General features: G+C 41.9%; 1 protein-coding gene and 1 non-coding gene across 4 annotated transcripts in view; one reads left to right on the top strand and one right to left on the bottom strand.

The window, feature by feature from the left end:
• zc3h11a (zinc finger CCCH-type containing 11A) overlaps window positions 1-23,741 on the bottom strand; it is a 35,255-nt gene extending 11,514 nt beyond the window's left edge. The window contains exons 1-13 of one of the 3 annotated variants that reach the window (XM_068007625.1): window positions 23,640-23,741; window positions 19,952-20,166; window positions 18,829-19,031; window positions 18,080-18,199; window positions 17,664-17,787; window positions 16,349-16,564; window positions 13,743-13,856; window positions 12,939-13,022; window positions 12,655-12,777; window positions 11,144-11,233; window positions 8,874-8,969; window positions 6,086-6,151; window positions 247-579 (exon numbers count right to left, since the gene is read on the bottom strand). In XM_068007625.1, coding sequence (XP_067863726.1) covers window positions 247-579; window positions 6,086-6,151; window positions 8,874-8,969; window positions 11,144-11,233; window positions 12,655-12,777; window positions 12,939-13,022; window positions 13,743-13,856; window positions 16,349-16,564; window positions 17,664-17,787; window positions 18,080-18,199; window positions 18,829-18,882 — 1,420 coding nt within the window. In that variant the 5' untranslated portion in view covers window positions 18,883-19,031; window positions 19,952-20,166; window positions 23,640-23,741. Of the gene's footprint in view, window positions 1-246; window positions 580-6,085; window positions 6,152-8,873; window positions 8,970-11,143; window positions 11,234-12,654; window positions 12,778-12,938; window positions 13,023-13,742; window positions 13,857-16,348; window positions 16,565-17,663; window positions 17,788-18,079; window positions 18,200-18,828; window positions 19,032-19,951; window positions 23,615-23,639 lie in introns of those variants that run through there. The other 2 variants (XM_068007626.1, XM_068007627.1) reach the window with 2 other exon arrangements.
• Window positions 23,742-24,054: 313 nt separating this feature from the next.
• Window positions 24,055-24,127, top strand: trnak-uuu (transfer RNA lysine (anticodon UUU)). The gene has a single exon. It is a non-coding gene; the product is annotated as a tRNA-Lys (tRNA).
• The last annotated feature ends 350 nt before the right edge of the window (window positions 24,128-24,477 follow it).

Below are 24,477 nucleotides of genomic sequence, written 5' to 3'. Positions count from 1 at the left end.
TCACAGGGAGCCTGGCGGGCTCTCATTTCAACTGGGGCAAACTTGAGGAAAAGATGCCAACTCCACAGGTGAATAGACAGCTGTCGACCCGCACCATTCTCAGCACCTTAGTGGAAGAGGCAGGCTCACAGTTATGGAAAATGGAACTTGTTGCAGGGAAACCGCAAGGTGAAAATAAATACTAATCAAAAGGATTTAAAAAAAATTTATGCATGACACCGATTATTAAGGCGGAACATCACTCACCCTTGCCTTTTCCTGTTCCAGGGTTCCTTTCCTTTCTTGGCTCAGCTTCAGGTTGCTTTCTGGATGGGTTGTCCTTTCCAGTTTCTTCCTGGAGCTGCCCCTGCTTCTTCCGTTGAGATTCAGAGGACGCTTTCACCCGTACTGTCCTAATGATTTTAGTCGCCTCCTCCAGCAAAGTGGAGACCTGGACAGGTTTATTAAGACTAGCAACACCAGCTTTGGAGTCTCCATTGCTGTCACTGAGGTCCCTCTTGGCAGCCTTATCCCTTCGAATCTCCTCCAGAGTTTTTACTCTTATTTCTCCAGCACCTTCTGTTTTATTTACAGGCTTTTCTGTAAAGTGGGATGTATTTTGTTACTTATAATTCTTCACAGAGTGTCAATCGGGAGCTGGATTATAACCAGTAATTAGGGTATGTGATCTGGTGAAGTGTAACATTATGCACAAATCCCGGGAATTTCTACACTTGCCATGTGTAGCACTGTTTGTTGCCAGAGATCTGTAATTCTGTATAAAAGGATCCACAGGCAGTGAAAATGTCAGTTTCTGAGGAGATCTGAACAGTAACAAATCACCTGCCCCTACCAATAAAACAAGATCACAGACTGGTACAAACAAGACACCTGGCAAATAAGCAACAAGGTCAATTTGATAGTACTTTGCATGTCGAGCATTTATTGTTCTCTAATACAGTGTCCAGATATAGGAACAGGAGTAGGCCATTCTGCCCCTCGTGCTTGCTCCACCAATTGATAAGATCATGGCTGATCTGTGATCTAACTCCATATACCTGCCTTTGGCCCTTAATACCTTTGATTGCCAAAAAGCTATCTATCTCAGATTTAAATTTAGCGATTCAGCTAGTATCAATTGCCGTTTGCGGAAGAGAGTTCCAAACTTCTACCACCGTGTGTGTGTAGAAATGTTTTCTAATCTCACTCCTGAAAGGTCTGGCTCTAATTTTTAGACTGTGCCCCCTACTCCTAGAATCCCCTACCAGCAGAAATAGTTTCTCTCTATCCACCCTATCTGTTCCCCTTAATATCTTATAAACTTCGATCAGATCACCCCTTAACCTTCAGAACTCTAGAGAATACAACCCCAATTTGTGTAATCTCTCCTTGTGACTTAACCCTTGAAGTCCGGGTATCATTCTAGTAAACCTACGCTGCACTCCCAAGGCCAATATGTCCTTCCGAAGGTGCGGTGCCCAGAACTGCTCACAGTTCAGGTCCAGGTGCGGTCTAACCAGGGTTTTGTATAGCTGCAGCATAACTTCTGCCCCCTTGTCCTCTAGATATAAAGGCCAGCATTCCATTAGCCTTGTTGATTATTTTCTGTACCTGTTCATGACACTTCAATGATCTATGTACCTGAACCCTTAAGTCCCTTTGGGCATCCACTGTTTTTAACTTTTTACCATTTAGAAAGTACCCTGTTCTATCCTTTTTTGATCCAAAGTGGATGACCTCACATTTGTCTACATTGAATTCCATTTGCCACAGTTTTGCCCATTCACCTAATCTATCAATATCGCTTTGTAATTTTATGTTTTCATCTACACTGCTTACAATGCCACCAATCTTTGTCATCGGCAAACTTAGATATGAGACTTTCTATGCCTTCATCTAAGTTGTGAATAATTGAGGCCCCAAGACAGATCCCTGCGGGACTCCACTAGTCACATCCTGCCTATGTGAGTACCTACCCATTATCCCTATTCTCTGTCGCCTTTCGCTCAGCCAACTTCCTAACCAAGTCTGTACTTTTCCCTCGATTCCATGGGCTTCTATCTTAGCTAACAGTCTCTTATGTGGGACCTTATCAAATGCCTTCTGGAAGTCCATATAAATAACATCCATTGACATTCCCCTTTCCACTACTTTAGTCACCTCTTCAAAAAATTCAATCAGGTTTGTCAGGCACGACCTACCTTTCACAAATCCATGCTGGCTCTCTCTGATTAACTGAAACTTTGAGGTGTTCAGTCACCCTATCCTTAATTATAGACTCCAGCATTTTCCCCACAACAGATGTTAGGCTAACTGGTCTATAATTCCCTGGTTTCCCTCTCTCCTTTCTTAAAAAGCGGAGTGACGTGTGCAATTTTCCAATCCAGAGGGACAGTTCCTGAATCTAGAGAACTTTGAAAGATTATAGTTAGGGCATCCGCAATGTGCTCACCTATTTCCTTTAAATCCCTGGGATGGAAACCATCTGGTTCTGGGGATTTGTTACTCTTTAGTGCTATTATTTTCATTACTGTTGCTTTACTTATATTAATTTTATCGAGTCCCTGTCCCCGATTCAATATTAGTTTTCTTGGGATTTCCGGCATGCTATCCTCTTTTTCTACTGTAAATACTGACGCAAAGTAATCGTTCAACATGTCCGCCATTTCCCCATTGTCAATGACAATATCCCCACTTTCAGTTTTTAAGGGGCCAAAACTGTTCCTGACCACTCTCTTTTTCCTAATGTAACTATAAAAAAGTTCTTCGTATTGGTTTTGATATCCCTTGCAAGTTTCTTTTCATACTCTCTTTTTGTGGCTCTTACTATTTGTTTTGTGACCCTTTGTTGATCTTTGTATCTTTCGCATTCGCCAGGATCTGTGCCATTTTTTGCCTTTTTGTATGCCCTTTCCTTATGTCTTATACTGTCCCTTACCTCTTTAGTTGTCCATGGCTGTTTTTTTTGGCAAGTAGAGTTCTTGCCCCTCAGGGGTATAAACGGATTCTGTATCACATTAAATGTTTCTTTAAACATTTCCCACTGATCATCAGTCGTTTTACCCATTAACAGATTTGCCCAGTTTACTGTGGACCGTCTGTCTCATCCCTTTGAAGTCGGCCTTACCCAAGTCTAGAATCTTAGCAGATGACTCACTTTTTTCCCTTTCAAACACTACATTGAACTCGATCATGTTATGATCGCTATTGGATAGATGTTTGTGTAGAGTTAAGCCGTTAACTAAATCTGGTTCATTACTCATTACTAAATCTAGTATGGCTTGCCCCCTTGTTGCCTCCAGGACATACTGCTGTCGAAAACTATCCCGAACACACTCAAGAAATTCACTACCTTTCTGACAGTTTCTAGTCTGCTTTTCTCAATCTATGTGAAGGTTAAAGTCCCCCATTAAGACCACTATGCCTTTCTTACACGCTTGTCTAATCTCTGCATTTATACAATCTAGCACTTCAGAGCTGCTGCCAGGGGTCCGATACACAATTCCCACTATAGTCTTAGATCCTTTCCTATTTCTCAATTCAACCCATAAGGTCTCTGTTGGCTGCTTACCTCTCGTTATATCCTCCTTTATCATTGAAGTGATTTCATCTCTAATCATTAAGGCTACTCCTCCCCCCTCTTCCATTTTCCCTGTCTCTCCTGTAGACCTTATAACCCGCTATATTTAGTTCCCAATCCTGACCATCCTGCAGCCATGTCTCAGTAACAGCTATCATGTCATACCCTCCAATTTGAATTTGAACCTGTAGTTCATTAAATTTATTCCTTATACTCTGTGCATTTGTATATAGAACTCTTAGTTGGGCCACACACCCTAGCCTGACCTTCAGCTTTGATGCTGGGTTAATCGTCTTACACCTTCTAGTTTTCACTTTATCTGAAGTACACTTTCCTTCTGCTGCACTATGCTTTTCCCTTTCACTTGTTCTTGAACAACTGTTTGTACTATTTGTATTGTAAATTTCCCGAGTCTTCCCCTCTCTTGCTGCTCTCAACTTTACTCCCTTCTGACTCCCCTCTCAGGTTCCCATCCACCTGCCACTCTAGTTTAAACCTTCCCCAACAGCACTAGCAAACACCCCCGCGAGGACATTGGTCCCGGTCCTGCTCGGGTGTAACCTGTCCCGCTTGTACAGGTCCCACCTTCCCCAGAACTGGTCCCAGTGTCCCAGGAATCTAAATCCCTCCCTCCTGCACCATCCCTGCAGCCACGCATTCATCCTGTCTATTTTCCTGTTCCTATACTCACTAGCACGTGGCACTGGTAGTAATCCTGAGATCACTACCTTTGAAGTCCTGCTTTTTAATTTATCTCCTAACTCCTTAAATTCACCTTGCAGGACCTCATCCCTTTTTCTTAAAACCTATGTCGTTGGTACCAATATGGACCACGACTACTGGCTGTTCACCCTCCCCCTCCAGAATGTCCTGCAGCCGCTCTGCAACATCCTTGACCCTAGCACCAGGGAGGCAACATACCATCCTGGAGTCACATTTGCGGCCACAGAAACGCCTGTCTGTTCCCCTTACAATTGAATCCCCTATCACTATAGCCCTGCCACTCTTCTTCCTCCCCTCCTGTGCAGCTGAGCCACCCGTGGTGGCACAAACTTGGCTCTTGCTGCTTTCCCCTGATAAGCCACCTCCCCCAACAGTATCCAAAGCGGTTTATCTGTTTGAGAGGGAGATGGCCCCAGGGGACTCCTGCTCTACCTGCTTAGTCCTTTTACTCTGTCTGGCGGTCACCCATTTCCTTTCTGCCTGCGTAATCTTTACCTGCGGTGTGACCACCTCACCGAACGTGCTATCCACGATAGTCTCAGCATCACAGATGCTCCACAGCGAATCCACCCGCAGCTCCAGCTCCGAAATGCGGTTAGCCAGTAGCTGCAGCTGGACACACTTCCTGCACAGATGGTCGCCAGGGACACCAGTAGTGTCCATGACCTCCCACATAGTGCAGGAGGAGCATATCACGGGTGCGAGCTGTGCCGCCATGACTTGCCTTAGATTTACCCTGCGTTCACCTCTCAGACTCTGCTCCCGCTCTCGGTCTCTCCTTTTATACTGTGTTCACCTCTCGGACTCTCCTGCCTCACCTCACCTGCTGCTTTTATTCCCCACTCTCAGTCTTCTGCTGCTCAGGTCCGCCACCGCTCTGCGGAAAAAGTTAGGAAAAGCAAGGCAAAGCAGCACCTCCTTCCCCCACTTCACCGAACTCCCACACTCACCAAACTCTCAGCTGTTCTCTCTGTGCTCCGTTGCGCTCCATGCTGTTGCACAAACAGGCCCCTGTATTTCTACAGTTTGTGACTCAGATGAGTCAGGCCTGCTCCACCTTCAGGAACCAGTTTAATCTAGCTAACCAATTAACTTACTACAGCAGCTCTCTGCTGAAGCCTGACAGAAACTTAAAAATTTAAACTTTAAAATTGAACTTAAACAGTTGATAGCAATTTACACTAGATTTTTATATAGGAAGACGACAAGTACAGCTTGCCAGTGTATTGGGGCACTGTCATGACATCACAAATAAGAATTTGCACTTCCTAGTTTGGGCAGGACATCTGAAAGATGCCAAGATTAGATCAGGCTGGAACTGACCCAAATAAACTGTTTTAGTTTAAAGCAGAAGTACCTCAGGGGTAGGTTTCAAGCTCGCGACCTGGCAGAGAAACTGCGTTAATCATCACTTTGGAACGGCTCAAGGAGCAGGCGTGATCCACTAAAGTATCAGGATTAGATTACAACGCGAGTTCCTGAATACAGAATTCACATTTCCCAACTGAAGCCACAGCGAAGGGTATGAAAATAAAATGAAGACATTCACACATATAAAGGGCCATTTACATAAACTTGTACAGATTGACCAGAGTGGGGCACCCAAGGAATCTAGGATCAGAGCATTATCTGCCATCTGGATAAGAGATAAATATAAGACACCTTAAATGAGAAATTAAAATGCCTGGATGGACAACTCGGCCACAGTAATGTGCTCCATAACAGGGAACAAACACTTTTAAATGTGGCTGCCACGGGAAGCACTACAAACTATTCAAGTGCACTTCACTTTTGATCACATACCATTTTCTGTTGTGGCGACTTCTGCAGGCAGACCAAGCCTCTCCCTTATGGACCTGGGAGCTTGAACTGAAACAGAAAAAGTACAGATCATTATGAGTGACTTAAGAGTCCTGGTAATAAGTCACCTCTATATTTAGAGGGCATAGGAACACCCACAGTAGATGCACACGATTTTATAGGGCTAAGCAGCAATACAGAGCACCAACTAAGCAGTTACCATCTAACATCGGCTGCACTATCAGAAGGCCCAGAGCTGTTTTCGCACAGAAAATGGAAAATAAATCACAGGCAACATCACTGTAAGCTGCTCTTATGCACCGAAGCCATTGTCTTCAGGTGCCACCACAAACTTCATTCCCGAATCACCCACTCCATCCCACTCCCCGGCCACTGTCTGAGGCTGAACCAGATCGTTTGCAACCGTAGCGTCCTATTTGACCCCGAGATGATTCCTACCTCATGCACGCCTCGATTTAAAAATTCTCATCCTTGTTTTCAAATCCCTTCATGGCCTCACCCCTCCCTATCTTTGTAACCTCCTCCGAGATCTCTCTGCTCCTCCAATTCTGGCCTTTTGCGCATCCCTGATTTTAATCGCTCCACCATTGGTGCAGTGTCTTTAGCATAGGCCCTAAGCTCTGGAATTCCCTCCTTAAACCTCTTCTCCTTTAAGATGCGCCTTAAAACCTACCTCTTTGACCAAGCTTTTGGTCACCTGTCCTAATATCTGCTTATGTGGCTCGGTGTGAAATTTTGTTTGATAATCGCTCCTGTGAAGCACCTTGGAACATAATTATGTTAATGGTGCTATATAAATGCATGTTGTTGTTGTTGTCATTCTGGCAGCTGGATAGAGTGAAACATTGTCAGAGACCTGACGAAGATCACCTGCACTTTAGCGTTTATTTGGGTGGAGGGGAAAAAGCAGAAAGGTGATTTATACACAGCACTAGCAGATTTTGTGTGGCACCGCCTACGGTGTGTTGGAGGTTATGCAGTGGGTGGGTTGGGGGTGGTGGTGGAAGGAAAGGAGGAGCATCCCCAATCTAAGCATTCAGAAAGATATTTGAGTTCTGCTTAGAAACAGTGAAGTTTCCAGAAATGTTTTCCCTTATCCACTGCATATTACATTGAATTTACAGAAGAGAAACAGGCCATTCGGCCGAACTGGTCTGCGTCGGTGTTTATGCTCCACATAAGCCTCCTCCCACCCTACTTCATCTAATTCTGTCTGCATATCCATCCATTCCTTTCACTCCCAAGTACTTATCTAGCTTCCCCTTAAAAGGCATCTATGCTATTCGCCTCAACTCCTCCATGTGGTAGCAAGTTCCACATTCTAACTACTCTCTGGGTAAAGAAGTTTCTCCTGAATTCTTTATTGGATTTATTAGTGACTATCTTATATTTATGGCTCCTAGTTTTGGACTCCCCACATGTGGAAACATTTTCTCTACATTTACCCTATCAAATCCCTTCATAATTTTAAAGACATCTATTAGTTCTCCTCTCATATTGATGCGTTTGTTCCCCTCAGATACATAGATAAATAAATCTCCACATCTCTCAATGGGAAAGCGACTATTTACCTATTCTGTTTAGAGTGTGAGTTTTTATAATGAGAAAATGAAATAATTAAGAGATTAAACTAATTTCTACTGTACTTCCATTACTAATTATCTCTGCAATGGTATTTAGTGTTACTAAAAGATTCTGCTTAAAAAAACATGCTCTAATTTAGAATTTCGCCAGCAAGCTGAAATAATGGAACATTCATTTCAGCGAGGGCCACTTAATATTAATTTGCTGATTACATTTGCACGAGATCAAACCCAAAGTAATTAGGTGTATATCATACGTTAAATACTAAACAAGGTCAAATTTCATTCATCACACACGTAACATGTTGTATTTGCTAAACAAACAACCCCTTGAACAATTTTTCAAGAAAGTTACCTCAGGAAAGAATTAAGAGTTCACAGTCACCTTATTTTAATGCTTTACACAAAATACATTCCAATTATTTCACTGCTCCTAAAAATGATTCCTTTGATGGTTTCTTGTTGAGCCTCAAGCCGAAATTGGCTCAAGCCTGAAGCTTTTCAGAGGAATAGGCATCCAATAAAAAATGATGAGACATTTTATATAAGCGTTTTAATTTTTTTCTTGTAAATTATTCATGTCTTTATTACAAACTTAGTTTCCAGTATTAAGTTTCTCAGGTTTAGTGACAGCAAAAGGATTTTCAAAACCTATTTGGAGCAATTTTACTGATTTGCCTTTTCTTACATTAGCAAGTTTTGCTGATTCGCTATTTCATGTTGTTAATAACTTTTCACTGGAGAAATATGTATCCACTTTTGGTTGCTTTAGTTGGCACATTCCCCACCTGTTCAATTGTGATTTGTTGTAATTTTATGAAACTTTGATGAGGTACAAGTATGCCACATTTACTGCATAAAGTGTGATGGACAAAATGCCTGATGGATGCAAGACTTTTGGAGACTGATGTATAATTTATTAGTATTTTTTAATTACTTGCATAGTGGCTCCTGACTCACCTAGACACAAGTTGGCAAGAGCCAAGGCTTGGTGACTCCCTAAACTCCACATGGGGGGGATTACAGAGTTTGCCACAGAGGCTTGACTGGGTTCTAATCTTGTTACCAGATGGGTCACCTTTATCCCTGAGTTACTAAGGCTACTCGTGCCAGATAATCACCAAAGGTACCAAGGTGCCACACAGCACCTGAACAAATCCCATTTTGCACTAGAGTGTTTTCTGTACCTTTCTGTGCCAGCTCTTCAGTGCCATCCTCTGCCAGTGCCTTCCTTTTGCCAAGTCTCTCAGAGAGGTTGCGTTTTAAAGTTGCTTCAATCTCATCTTTAAAAATTAAGAAAACATGTCAAAATGTCATTTTCACAAAGTATACAAGCAGCGATACAAAGGCAACAGTGATAGGTAAGAAAAAGACTCCTTTGCTTCACCATGAGCAGCAGCATGGGAGATCAACTAAGTTGTATTAATGTTTTCAATGGGTGTGGGGACCTCAAGACAACTAGGATGGCAGGGGTACAATTTATTAAGCTGGAGGGAGTGGGTGCAGAAATGTCGTCTTAGTCAAAACTGATCTGAAGCAAAGATCTAAAGATACAACATTTTCAGGCACACAAGTCAACTCATCATTGTCTCTAACCACACAACAATTAAGAACATCACAAAGGATTGGAGGACTGCTAACGTTGTACCTACCGTTGTTTGAAAAGGGATAAACTGAGTAATTATAGGCCAGTCAGTCTAACCTCGGTGGTGGGCAAATTATTGGAATCAAATCTGAGGGACAGCATAAATCATCACTTAGAAAGGCATGGGTTAATCAAGGACATTCTGCACGGATCTGTTAAGGGGAGGATGTGTCTGACTAACCTGATTAAATTTTTTGAGAAGGTAACAAGGAGGGTCGATAAGGGTAACATGATTGATGTAATGTACATGGATTTTAGCACAGGCTTTTGACGAAGTCCCACATGGCAGACTGGTCAAAAAAGTGAAAGCCCAAGTGATCCAAGGAAAAGTGGCTTGTTGGATCCAAAATTGGCTCAGTAGTAGGAAGCAAAGGGTAATGTTTGACGGGTGTTTTTGCGACTGGAAGGCTGTTTCCAGTGGGGTTCCCCAAGGCTCAGTACCAGGTCCCTTGCTTTTTAGTGGTATATATTAATGATTTGGACTTGAATGTGGCGGGGGGGCTTGATCAAGAAGTTTAGAGATGATTAGTTTAGAGAGTGCAGGCAATTGGGACTAGCTTAGTGGTATAAACTGGGCGACATGGACATGTTGGGCCAAAGGGCCTGTTTCCATGTTGTAAACTTCTATGATTCTATGATACAAAAATTGGCTGTGTGGTTGATAGTGAGGAGGAAAGCTGCAGGAAGATATCAATGGACTGGCTGGGTAGGCAGAAAAGTGGCAAATGGAATTCAATCCAGAGAATTTTAAGTTAATGCATTTGGGGAGGGCAAACAAGGCAAGGGAGTACACAATAAATGGGAGGATACTGAGAGGTGTAGAGGAACAAAGGGACCTCGGAGTGCATGTCCACAGATCTCTGAAGATAGCAGGACAGGTAGATAAGGATATTAAAATGGCATACGGGATACTTTCCTTTATTAGCCGAAGCACAGAATATAAGAGCAGGGAGGTTATGCTACAACTGTATAAAACATTGGTTAGGCCACAGCTTGAATACTGCGTACAGTTCTGGTCACCACATTACTGGAAAGATATAATTGCACTGGAGAAGGTGCAGTTGAGATTTACAAGGATTTTCCCAGGGCTGGAGAATTTTAGCTATGAGAAAAGATTGGATAGGCTGGGGTTGTTTTCTTTGGAACAAAGAAGGCTGAGGGGAGATTTATTTGAGGTATATAAAATTATGACAGGACTAGATAGAGTGGATAGGGAGGACCTATTCCCCTTAGCAAAGGGGTCAGTGACCAGGGGACATAGATTTAAAGTAATTGGTAGAAGGATTAGAGGGGAGCTGAGGAATTTTTTTTTCACCTGGAGGGCGGTGGGGGTCTGGAACTCACTGCCTGAAAAGGATGGTAGAGACAGAAACCCTCAACTCATTTAAAAAGTACTTGGATGTGCACTTGAAGTGCTGTAACCTACAGGGCTATGGACCAAATGCTGGAAAGTGGGATAAAGCGGGATAGCTCTTTCACGGCCAGCACGGACACAATGAGCCGAATGGCCTCCTTCTGTTACATAACTTTCTATGATTCTATGAAGACCCCGGTGATTAACTCTGCTACCCAGGAACTAATACAAAGACAGTCATCTCTAAGTATGCCAAGTGAGTCTCAAGGCAAAGTCAGTGTAGTCTATTCGGTGGCGAATTCTCAAGGAGCATTTTTGCATTAGCCCACACACTGCTGGCAATAAAATCTATTTTAAAATGCCACTCCCCAATCAATTACTCACAGAGATGATGGGACATTTGGAAATTTTCAACCGTATATTTATTGTTTGCAATGAAACTGCAGAATGGAAGATACCTTTTAGTGGTACCTCCTCAGGAGTGTCCTTTGGCAACACTTTCTTTTTGCCAAGTCTTTCGGCGAGACTACGCTTAAAAGATGGTTCACCTTCATTTATGGTTACCGAAAGAGAAAACAAAAATGAAAAAAGGTAATTTTTGTAACAAATAATCAGCAATTTACCTGACTGCAGATACTCTTTCCAAAAATATTTTGTGGCACCCCACACACTATGCAGATATCCTGCACTTCTTCCAATGTCAATTATCTCAAATGAATATCTTTCCGCTGCTCACTTGTGGTTTTGTTACTCGCCATATTACATAGAACGTACAGCACAGAAACAGACCATTCAGCCCAACTGGTCCATGCCGGTGTTTATGCTCCACATGAGTCTCCTCCCACCCTTCTTCATCTAACCCCATCAACGTATCCTTTTATTCTTTTCTCCCTCTAGCTTCCCCTTAAATGCATCTATGCTAGTTGCTTCAGCTATTCCTTATGGTAGTGAGTTCTACATTCTAACCACTTTTTCGACTAAAGAAGTTTCTCCTAAATTCCCTAATGGATTTATTAGTGACTATCTTATAGATATGACATGGTTCTTTACTCAGAAAATACATGGTGGATAGGGGTCCAAATCACTATCATGGATCAGCATGTACATCACCAAACAATTTGGTGCAAATCACGAAACTTTGCTTAACCCGCAAGCCTTGAAGGACACGGGTAATCTTTCATTGTTCATCTGCTTACCACGGAGGTCACTAATTGTTAAACTGGTTTCTAAAGTATGTTTAATTCTCTTGTACAAAGAGCAATAACTAGCTAGTCTTTCCTTGCATGTAAACTTGCATACAAATAAAACTGACAAAATGCTTCCCCCAAAAAGTGTGGTGAAGATTGTCATATTTGAATATCTCAAAGGGTCGATTACAGTCAAACTTGCACAATAATTGTTGTTGTTTCCTCCCAATATCCCGCATCACTGCAGGAGAACTGATCATAATATAAAACACAAATCGGACAGCATCAATTTCAGTTTTTAAAATACAAGATATGGCTAAAGAATGAAACATGGCTGAGAAGGGAGTTCCCACAGAGTAGAGGGAATCAGGAACTCCCCCCCCCACTCCCCCCAAAAAAGCTGTTGAGGCTGAGGGTCAATTGAAAATTTCAAATTGGAGATCGATAGCTTTTTGTTAGGCAAGGTTATTAAGGGTTACAGAACCAAGGTGGATCAATGGAGCCAAGTTACAGATCAACCATGATCTAACCGAAAGGCAGAACAGGCTCGAGGGGCTGAATGGCCTACTCCTGTTCCTTTGAATTATTGTTCAGCGTACAGGTTTACAGACATTAAACAGTTCTGGGCATGCCTGTTGCTTGGAAAGAGATGATGAAGAAAACTAATTCATTTAATGAAATAGTGCGATTGCATAATGTTTCTTCCAACTAGCTAATGAAAATTTATATGAATTGCCATGAAATTCCATTTAATACTTGTCCACATGAAGTAAAATGCTTACATTTCTTTGGAGATAAGGTCACCGTCCGAAAAACCGTCCTCACATTTTCCTTTTCGATGACTAAGTTCTCATGATTCTGCTCCACATTTTGGGCCTGTGTCACCAGGTCTATTGGGGGTTCATCTATGAACAAGAAAAGGTTGAAGAATTACAAACAGAAGACCTTCCCCTCCGGCCAGCATCCTAGATACCCCTGCAACACTGCAGCTGAAGATGGCCCCCTTCAAACTACTCTAGAACACAAAAGTGCAGAGATAACTAGCTGGATAGCAAGGACTATTTACCCATTTTCTTCAATTTCTCCTTCATGGATTTCTTCCGTTTGATCTGCTCCAGGGTTTTTATTCCAAAATCCAAACTGTCATCTGCTGGCAGAAAACAGGATTTTCGCTAGTAGAGCAAAATAAATCAGAAACCACCAGAATAAAAAGCAGCTCGGTCAAGAGATACCGTGTAGAGCAATGCCCAGGGAGGGGCGAAGAGCTGCTAGCTGAAACAGATGTTTCTAAGCTCTGCTGTGTGGGAGATCTTTGCAAATACTGACATACTCCCGAGGAATCCTGTTCTAACTTCCAAAAATTGAAGATTTCCTTAGAATAGCCAGCAATGCTACCGCTGCAGAGAATATTTTATTAGTATAGTGCAACAGAAACAACGCATTAGTAAGTTAACATTGAAATCTGATAACCTCATGGACTCCTGGGTTACCCTTCCTAACCTAAGGTCTGGGAATCTCAGCTATGGTGTAAAATGCTACCAGGGAAGAGGTGGTCTTTGGGTTTGTACCCAGAATACACACCACTGATTCTCAGCTGTAGTGTTTTGGGCAGAGAAGAGGCATTTCATTGTGTGGTTTGGAGGAGCGGAAGAAGTTAATTATCAAACCACTCACTTGCCTCCCCACTGGTTGGTTCAACATGCCACATATGTTTGGCAAGCCGAAGACCTGGTCTCCTTTTCAATTGCAGTGATGTACAACATGGGGTGGGGAGACAAGCTAGTAACTCGATACCAGAAATGCTCTCACTTAAATATTAATTCTAGGGGGCCTGGAGTTTCCAGTTGTTTCTGGGCTTCTCTCAGATTACCTTTCTGAACAGGGAAGGCCTGTCTCTTGGTTGAAATGATGCGGATGCCATTCTGCTCGTCTGCAGTTGGAGGCTGAGTGTTTTTATTTTCCTCTCCTTCCTCAGAAAGCTGATCTGAAATGAGAATGGAAACATTAGTGACTAATTTGGACATACCCATGTCCCTCACTCTTTACAATAAAAAAAACCATATGAAATATCCCCTGCTCCCTTTTAAGATTCCCTTCACTACCATGAACCTTATGTGTTGCTCCCAAAGACAGCCTTATAGGGCATCCAATATACCAGTAACTGTAAAGGATCACTGACCATGGGAAAAAATATCCCATTAACTGACGGCAACCATTTTGACCATGGTATTGAAATAACAGTTGGCCAACGTATGAAACATAAGTTAATGTGGTTAGACAGAGCAGTGCGGTGTTTAAATGTTCAAAAGGATCAAAACACTAGAAATGGAAATAGTTGAAAATCTGAAATAAAAACAAAAAAAGTGCTGGAAACACATAGCAAATTCATCAACATCAGAAGAGAAAGGCAGGTTAACATTTTGGATGTAGATCCTTGATCAGAACTGGAAACAGAAAGAGAAGGAAACCATTTATACAAACCAGACCCAAAGCATTAGTCCATCTTTTCTCTTTTCAGTTGTGACAGACCAGTTCTGTATTGTCAGTATTTTCAGTTTTTATTTCAGTTGCACAACACATCATCTCTTACGGGGGCCTAAATCAAGATCATTAGCTTCAGTCCACTATTAACACCACTGGTGAATCAACTTCTTAGAAGCCAATACAGTGCGTACTATTTAATGTACTACACCACACCTAAAACAACCGTGCACTTATATGATTGCCTTTAACTTCATGAAATATCCCAAGGTACTTCTCAAATGGGATGCAGGGGGAGTAATTCAGACACCAAGCAGAAATGAGGATAAGAGTTAAGGGAGGTGACAGATGACAAGGGCAAAGAGGAAGGTGAAGAGGCAGTCGAAGTGAGGAGAGATAAAATAAGGATTTTGGAAGAGAATGAGAGTGTAGGGCCACAACGGCTCAATGCTCTGCCACCTATAGTGCAGTGGGGGCAAAGAGAGAAAGAACAGTGGGCCAAGCTCATAAAAGCAGAGAATGAAAGTTGAGACGGAGGTCTGGAGAAGGTTGCAGATTGGTAGAAGCGAGGTCATAGCGAAATTTGTAAATGACTATGAGGATTTTTGAAAGCAGTATGTTGGGGGCACCAATCAAGGTCAGCGAGGACCAGGGTGATAAGTCAGCAGGACTTAGCACAGAATAGGATGCGGACAATTTTGGATGAGGTGGAATGCGTGTGCTGGAGCTGAGGAAAGCATCAGATTAGTTCAGAGATGAACCTGGGGGTCGTAAAGCATGCTCATAAGAACACATGGGCACTCGCAGTTTGAAAAAAAACCTTGTACGAACAGGCTTCTGAATTTCGGAACATAATGATTATGTGATACCCTGGCCTACTACTAAACGTAATGGTTTCTGTCTGGCACACTACCGTTAATTTTAAGCTCTACCATTTGAAACACCTGAACAGATGATGCAGAGATGAACATTCATTTCAGTAAATGTTCCTAACTATTTACCAGGGTTACAAAAAATTGCTAAATGTAAATAAACACTATACTTTAACGTCTCAGATTTGTTGAAAAGACACAAAAAACATTACTTCCTATATTTTAGAAGGAGAGGAACCACACTAGAACTATCTCATTTACATTCTTTTCTCCTAAACGATTCAGAAAAGATGGTAAATAATTCAGATTTTAGTTACAGATTAGGCAATTCATTATCCTGAGTCCAGTGACCAATATGATTTGATTTCACCTTTTAATCAAACTTCCTTTGTAATCAGCCTTATGGACTAAGGAAATTAATAGAAGTTCCTTCTGTCAACTTTTCAAAAAGGTGGCAGACCATTCAGTGGCAATTTCAAAGTATTCAATCGTTTTTAAAGTTGCTGCAGCATCTTTTTTCGCAGAGGATATGCGATGAGGAGTCACGGGATACAGTGCATACACAATAAGTGAACTGACCAGATCGCAAGCAACAACGGCATGAATAAGTTATGGTCAGTTTTACAGTGGGATATTAATTTACGTCCTTCGGAGCCTCAACAAGCAGTCTCCTTACTCTCACGGAGCTGCTCGTTGTGCGGATGAATGAGCTAGAACGGGCCAAAAGCCTTCTGTATCCATATCTGTTTGGGATGGCGCAGAAGTAGTTATGGCATTGAACAACAAGTATTCCATACTGCTCGGATACTCGATTCCTATCACCAGCAAACCTTTTCATGGCAAGACTCCAAACCACCATAGAGAAAGGAATAAAATTTATTGTAGCAATAAACCTGAAACCAGTCTCACTTCTAGAACTAATTAAGGTGTGTCAGGAAATTTCCTGACTGGATCCTGGCTGTGATGCATCTCCATACATTCCGGAAAGAAAAGCTGCACATGGAACATTATAACATTATGAGAACATTATGAGTCAAAAACCTTCAGAAGGGGAAGTGGGAAAAAACTGATGCATGAAGGCAAAGGCGGGCACATTACAATATCAGAATTTAAATTATCTCACCATCGTCATCTTCATCATCGTCTGCAGCGTTGATCACCACAGGAGGGTGAGTGGGGCTTGGCACATTCTCTGATGCCTCCAATTTCATTACCCCCCGAACTTGTGGGGATGGATTAGACTGAATAGGGATCTTGGGCTGTTGTAACTGGTTGACGGGTAACTGTGGTACCATGGGCTCTTCAGCTGCCTCAGCCACCTCCTGTTTGGTTTGGACACCTGAGGAGATGCGTGAACATGTCTTTGTGAAAACCAGAGAAGTTGTGACTGAGCACCAAGCTGCTGAAAAGCAGAGCTGAATGCACAAGAAATTCAGCTGTGGGCTGCATCCGTAGCACACAAACGAGATTACACTTGGCAACAACGCACTTTGGAGAACCATAAAAGCGAACATACAGCAACTGTACTTCCTGCAGAGTTTAAATATTAACAAGACCTTCAGGCAGAAGATGAGACACAGCTAAACAGTTCTCCCAGAAATATGCAAAAAAACTGAGCACTAAGAATAAATATAAAGATTGCGATGCAAGTTTTTGAATATGTAAATGTAAAACTTCAGATTTATCATGGTGACTTTGCTGGTTTCCTTAGTTCTGAACTCCCCAAAACTAATTAACGACCTACATGTGTTTCACAAGTTGCTGCTGCACAGTGGCTGACTTGATGGAGACGTGATTCTAAAGATTGAAAAATGATGTGCACATGGGAATTACGACTTAACATACATGTACTCAGTGCAGCAAAGCGTGCGGAAACAGCCAAGAGATCAGTCTCTCAGAGGCACAGATTTCCTGAGGAACAAGGCACTTAGACTTCTGCCAGTTCTCTAAGACAGTTTTACTATTTTCTACTCAAAGACACTGAAAGCTTGTAGAAGAGGATACATTATTGATCTCTGGTGCAAATGTCTGGTATGCCCGTTGAGGATCACCTACATAACTCACTTGTGATTTTGCCACTCGTCACCAAATTAACTATGAAGTACTATTTCACAAGGAAGCTGTACAACGGCACACCATGCACCTCATAGCGTTGAATAAGCTTAAAAATATACTTTGTGGCACAAGTTATTCCATGTGACCTGCCTAGGCAGTCAACTTCACCACTCTAGGTCATCCTTACCAGTGAAATACAGAAGGATTTGACTTGATTCTTAACTCAAAAGTTTTCCTGACATGCATCTTTAAATTCTGCTACTATACATATATGTTTATCATGTGCAGAACCATTTATAAAGAGTGACCGGTACAGAAGGGCTGGACTAGATTTCTAAATAGACACAGGAAATATGTCAGAACTGAACTATCAGTGTATGGACCTTTTGTGGCAGGGATGAAGACGCCTTCAATGAAGCGAGGTTTGCTGTGGCGGAAAGCACAGTTCAATTTCGTACACCCAGTGGGTTGCTTCTCCCAGTAGCACGGGATCTCGCTCCGCCTCTTCTATAGAGGGGAAAGAAATAGACACACTCTTTTACTGTACTTCACACAATACAATATCAGTATCACACAGCCATTAATCTTATTACAAACCACGCGTTCACAACAGTCTAAACAGCGTGGCTCAAGGGGATACATATTCAGAGAGACAAGACAAAAAAGCTCAAGAGAATAAAACTGTACAAATATAAAAAGGATTATTAATGGGAACACACTGCCATTTTAGATTTGTATACACACACAGAAAATCTCATCTGCATGTATTTACAGGAAAGCTTCCCGTCCGACAACTTACATCAATCTCCATGTGACGAAACTTGCAGACCTGCCGAAAGCAACGTCCTTCCTGCCACAAGGTACAGATGGTCTCACTGCCGAGGGCCGCTTCACAGTGACGGAAAAGACAGTTGTCGCCCTGTCAAAGCAAAAGTAAATTTGAAAAATACGCAAAAAAATTCCTGGATTTCTGCTGAGCTAAAATACCCCATTTCACTGAATTACTAGTGACACTAAACATACAAATACAGATATACCACAAGGCATCAATGCATAATAGGCAGATGTCACTACGCTTTTTTAAAAAATGGTACTCAAGCACTGAGGGGCAGTAAGGTTTCTATAAAGTTGATGCTGTGTGAAGTGGTAAAACTAGATCAACTCTTTTTTTTGGTTTGCAACATCTGTTTAAAAAAAATGTTTTGGAAAATCTAATTTTCAGACAATATAAAATGTGTCAAAAAAATCCCAGAATATTCTATACTATAGATGTGCAGTCCTCAGTGATAAATGCACCAGCATGGACTTATGGCATTAATCCTAAAGTATGTGTGTTCAATTTATTCAGTAGTGTACAGTAACTAGTTACTATACTAGTCTACCTCAGGCAAGTCAATTGGAATGTTGCTATTTGAGAAACATACAACAGAGTTCTATGGAGTGACCATATCAGAACAATAATAGATTCTTTTAACTTTTTTCTGGTCTATCTCCATTAGAACCGTCTGCTAACTCCCTAAAAGCTCACTCAAAATGGTACACACCAACCTTGGCACATGTAGAATAAAAATAAAAGTAGCAATCGTCCCCTTGCTGAGTCATGGCTGGAGTATAACAGATCCGCCCAAATCAAACAAAGACTTTTGCTGTTACTTTTTCCGCACTCTTATCTGTTAAGTTGCAGTGCAAGATACAGTCCGTCTAGGAGAGACGACAGGCGCTAATCTTCTGGAACCTTCTTCACCCTTTATCTAAACCAAAAGAAAAGCAAAATTGTTCAATGAGTGATTTGCACAAGAGGGTACAATGCTGTAATGTAGCTGCTGTACAGTGTTAGGATTGCACTAACTTCTCCAAGTAAATGGCCCAAGATCAAGGACCACTAAATAGAAATGATGTGGCGATGCCGGTGATGGACTGGGGTTGACAAATGTAAAGAATCTTACAACACCAGGTTATAGTCCAACAATTAAATTGTTGGACTATAACCTGGTGTTGTAAGATTCTTTACACTAAATAGAAAAGGGGATTAAGGCAAAAGGACTGGTCCACCAGCGACTACGTAATAGTTTTCTTCTATTCCCTATCTGAAGATATTTTCTCTTGCTGCAACACTTACATTTAGTGCTTTAAAAAACGCTTAAAAAGAGGAAAGACTACTGAATCAAAACACCAGGCTCTTGTCATGGGCCTGGAGAAATCCCAGCTGGGGATTTATGGCCCAGAGTTGGTATACAATCAAAGAAAAGAATACAATCACCAAGTGGTGATTCGCAATGAAAGATTTCAAAACAACTGCAATGTGACTTAATCTGCAACAATATGCAGAATAATCAGGAAGCCCTACCAAAGAAAATTTAAAGGGTGCACGGGTATTTCATGCGCAGCATTTCAGATTTGATGGATAAATGCCTCAAAATACTCACTTAGTGGGCAACAAGTATGAACATACCAGTTCCAAATACCTTTTGAGAATTGGTCTCAATTACCAGCCCAATAAATTACTGCGAGGGCTACTGGTATGTCAACTACTTGGGCTGAGCAGTTATATAACATGCAAACCAATAACAATGTGAATACTAGGAGGGTGTCTTTCATTCCATATACATAAGGGAATAATAAAACCAATGCTGCGCTGGTGAAGGAGGGTTATCCTATTAGGAGGATGTACCTTCGAATGGTCAGCAATATAGGTGTTTTTCCTCAGATATCCAGTCAATGTGTCCCTGCAGGTCAACCAACACTGAATCCGTCAGTTATAAATGGCTCAGTATCACCTCCATCTTCACACACTGGGTAGAAATATTTGCGATCTGCATACACAAAGTGCCTTAGAAATAGTCTACTTGAAGGTGTTAGAATGAGTCCATCTTCTGCTCTGTTGAACTGCAGGAAGCCAGGGATTAAAAATCAACTCCTCCGATAAAGTTCATAATCATGTAGCCGGGCAGCTGCTACACTTACAGCGGATGGGAAAATAACCCATTCTTTCTACAATCTTCCAAGAGATTCGTGGCCTTGAATGGCCTTGGATTACGGATTTTTTTTTGTGGTGCAAAATGGCTAATTTAATTACTACCAAACACACACGGGTCCAACTCTGCTTCTCCAGGACATCTGCACCTATTGAAGAAAAACACAACAAACAACCTCCCCAAATTTGTAAGCAGTGTCCCCTGCATGCTTTGATGTGGTAGCATCACCCAACTTTCAATCAACAAAAACACTTTGGATTTTCACTGGAGTATCCCCATTTGCTTTGGCCATTTCCAAACAGATTTCTTTACACACCCTGCAATCGGGGCATATGCCACCTCTGCCTGGATAACTCCTCTGAATGTGACCGAAGGATAGCAATACCAAGCAGTGCCAGCTCTTATGAGCGCTGCAGTCAATCAAAACGGGACTGCAAATGTCCTGCCAGGCTTCAGTATCCACAAATGTCCACCTGAGGGACTTACAGAAGTTTATCCAGAGACAACTTCTCCAAAATGATTACCCTGTTCATTATACCCGAGAAGTCTATCACTATGCAGTACAAGCCCTGCTGCTGAGAAGGCACTGCAGTTTTTTCAGTGAAGACAGTACAGCTCTCTGGCAAAGCACCATCTCTGCACAAACAGGACTGGGTTCATTTTTGGTGGAGGGAAGAGAAGAACATGGAGTGCTTGAAGCACAATTCCTCCTATTGGGGGAGGTCATGGGGAGAATCAAATATTCTCCCCAGTGACCTCAGCTCATGATTAACATCAACTGTTCATTGGATAGAGAAACACACTATGCAAAAGGAGATACTACAGCTTTAAAATTAGGACGCTTCAATCCTTCCATCGCTAATACCCGAAGTTAGCTACAACCAGTTAGTTCCCAAACACAGCAAACAATAAAGCAAAACCAAAGCTAAAATTAGGAGTTACATTGCATTCAGAAGGAGCACCTGGACCATAGCTCTGGGTTGGGGTTAGAACCAAACTGGTGGGGGGGGGGGGGGGGGGGGGAAGATTCTGTTAAATTGTGTCAACAGTGAGTAAAGAATTCTAATAGCAATTGCACCTACTGTCAGGAACAAAAAAAAACTGTCAATCAAACTTAAAAACACACTTTACAACTCAGGAAATAAACCAGTTATGTGTTTAAAGAGTGAGTTCAGTGCTGTAAGCTGGAGGCAGTCATGACATCCATGCACTGGGGCAAGAGATGATGTGGGTCTGGAAACATTGGCACAGATCAACCTAATGAAGAGCTGCATTTATATAGCAGCTCACCATATTGAAACATCTCAAAGTGCTTCACATAAATGAATTAATCTTGGGGTGAAATGACTTTTGGAGAAGCTGGTGGCCTGGGTGTCCATCTGAATACAAGGTATATTTACAAAAGATGCAGCATCTGATTACTTGATGTTCCAAAAATAGACACTGCTCTGGAATACAGCTCGCAGAAGAACAGCTCCATTACAGAGCTTCTCCCAGGACTACTACCAGATTGAGGGCTGAGCATGAGTGCAGGGAGCAAAAAAAAACAGTTCTGATCAAAATAGGTAAAGTACCCATTTGGAAATGACAGGCATAACAATGCAACACGTAATGTCCCTCTACAGCAGAATGGTATTTAAATGCATCAACTGCCCATTGCGTTTTACTTCTGTAGTACCACACCAAAATCGGTTTAGTTTTGTGCAAACGCCTTTGTTAAAATGCGCCTGTTTTACGCACGGCCAGTTTGCAGACTCCTACAGACAAGAGGCTATTAATAGATTGGGAAGACACAGTAAAAGGACGTTTAATCACAAATCTTGGTTGCTTTTGGAGACATTCGTGCAAAACCTAAACACAGCTTGGGGGGAGGGCAAGACAACAAATTTAGTAAAACGCAATGAGATGATGTTCCCCCAGTGCAAATTAAGTATTTTCTGAAGGTGTGAAACCATGGCATCTCATCCACATGTAGAGCTTGGTTACAACCAAGAGGAGTGCATACTTTTTCAGTCATATGCAGAGTTTTCATTAAAAATAAGAGACAAGAAATGCAGATTGGTAATCAAAGGGATCACATGAGCAGAATACTCTGGTCAGGAATTCCTCTTTAACAGAATCAAATTTAGATGGTGCTCAACATAGGCCGTAAAAAATTCTGCAGCACAATGTATAAAGATAGCATTCGGAAGCTGCAGCATTACAACCAACTCCATTTAATTTACCAATCAGAAGTATCTAGATTCTTTATTTTCTTTTCCCTCTGGTTACTTAAAATGGCACCATTTACTTTTACCCAACAACTAAATCACAAAACACCCACCGCACAAACTCTGCTGTGCAATCTCAGCAGGATTGTAAACAAAAATATAAATTGTCAGTTCAAGTGGAATCAATTTAAATGCCAGCAAAAAAACTGCCTTCCATATATGTTGTTATGTTGCTCAGTTCAAAACATAGTCAGAATGCAGCTGGCAAAATACCAAGTGGTTCTGTATGAAGTGGCAATAACCAAAAATGTTAAACGTTCAGCACATGCCCATTTTGAAGCGGTACGTGCTCTAACTTGAATCATTTTTTTAAAAAAAAATGGGGAACCCCAGAACAATTCTCTTCAACCCCATCAACACGTCTCTCAGAAAGGACAGAGTTGGGTTTCCCAAAGCCACATTTAGATGGCAACCACAACACCTTTCAAAGAATCAGGTTATCCCAATGACAAATCCCAAAGGCAGGAAACATCTCATCGCAATCGTTAAGGGGGCTCCATCGAGGAATGACCGAGAATTATAATCATCAGAATTTAAACGCCACGAATTACACAAGGCCAGCATCCATCCTGGAAATTTATAAATTGCGGTTGGCAACCCGACGAGTTGGGTTGGGATTAATAGCCAAAAAGGACATCGTTGCCACGTCAGATCTGAGTTAAGATGGATCTCCTGACACATGGTCCCTGTTGTGGGACCAAAAAAAAAACAGACGCTTCATCCAAAAAGCTTTAAAAAAAAAATCCACCTGATGCTTCAGGTAAAAAAAAAACCCAAATAATCACATTTACAGGGAGAGAGAAAAAGATTTTAACAATTTCAAAATAAAATCAAAAGACTGAAGGTCCTCTGGTTAAATATTTCCCATATGCGGAATTTCTGCAGCACGCCGGACTCCTTTCTCTGTCTCAGCTGAGTCTCAACGACCTCTGCGCCCGCAACCGTTTCAGGCGAGTCCCGAGGCTAAACACCGACCCTCCGCGGCCTACCTGCTCCTCACCACTGGTAAATTCCGCTCAAAGTTAAGACTTTTTAACCAACCATCCCGGCCCTGCGCAGCCTATAACGGATTAGTATAACTAACTAGCGATGTAATAACGGTAAAAACCAGTACCAAAAGCAGGTTTAGAACCGGCACTCCGCGGCTTATAAAACCTTGACTTTTTTTTTTCGTCGACCGAGCGCCGCGGTGCTGCCGTCTGCCGCTACGGCCAGCAACAAACATGGCGCTCACCGGATGTGATCATTGTACATGCCAGTGCTAAAGATGGCGACCACCGAACTGTCACAGTTCGCTTTCACTCTCCCCCCGGTGCCAGTAGCTAACTATTATGTAATAATAATGTTTAGTAAGCCAACATTGAATAAGTTTCAATATATTGTTGCAGAGGTACTGTTTTGATTTATGTATTTTGTGACAGGATGCTGTAGTTTTAGTGACTGAAGACCTCAGAATCTGAGTTTTACCTGTAGAGGCGCCAACTCAGCGCTGCAGCATCTAATATACAGTGGGCAATACCTCTTCCAGGGCCCGGATAGCTCAGTCGGTAGAGCATCAGACTTTTAATCTGAGGGTCCAGGGTTCAAGTCCCTGTTCGGGCGTTAGTTTTTATGGTTTCATTCAGTTCATGAAAATACGCTGGGAAATATATAATTTCCTAAAATAGCATTATATTGTTGCAAATATTTATTATAAAATGATAAACAGCAATAATTCTTTAAATTCAGTTAAGGTTTGACTTCATATTCCACATTGGTTAGGAAGTTGGCTGAGCGAAAGGCGACAGAGAGTAGGGATAATGGGTACATTGGCAAGATGTGACTAGTGGAGTCCCGCAGGGATCTGTCTTGGGGCCTCAATTATTCACAATATTTATTAATGACTTAGATGAAGGCATAGAAAGTCTCATATCTAAGTTTGCCGATGAGACAAAGATTGGTGGCATTGTAAG

This window comes from Heptranchias perlo, chromosome 27 (assembly GCF_035084215.1).
Source record: "Heptranchias perlo isolate sHepPer1 chromosome 27, sHepPer1.hap1, whole genome shotgun sequence".
Lineage (NCBI taxonomy): Eukaryota > Metazoa > Chordata > Chondrichthyes > Hexanchiformes > Hexanchidae > Heptranchias > Heptranchias perlo.
Note: the sequence above shows the minus strand (reverse complement) of the source record. Positions and strands in the feature narration are given on the sequence as shown.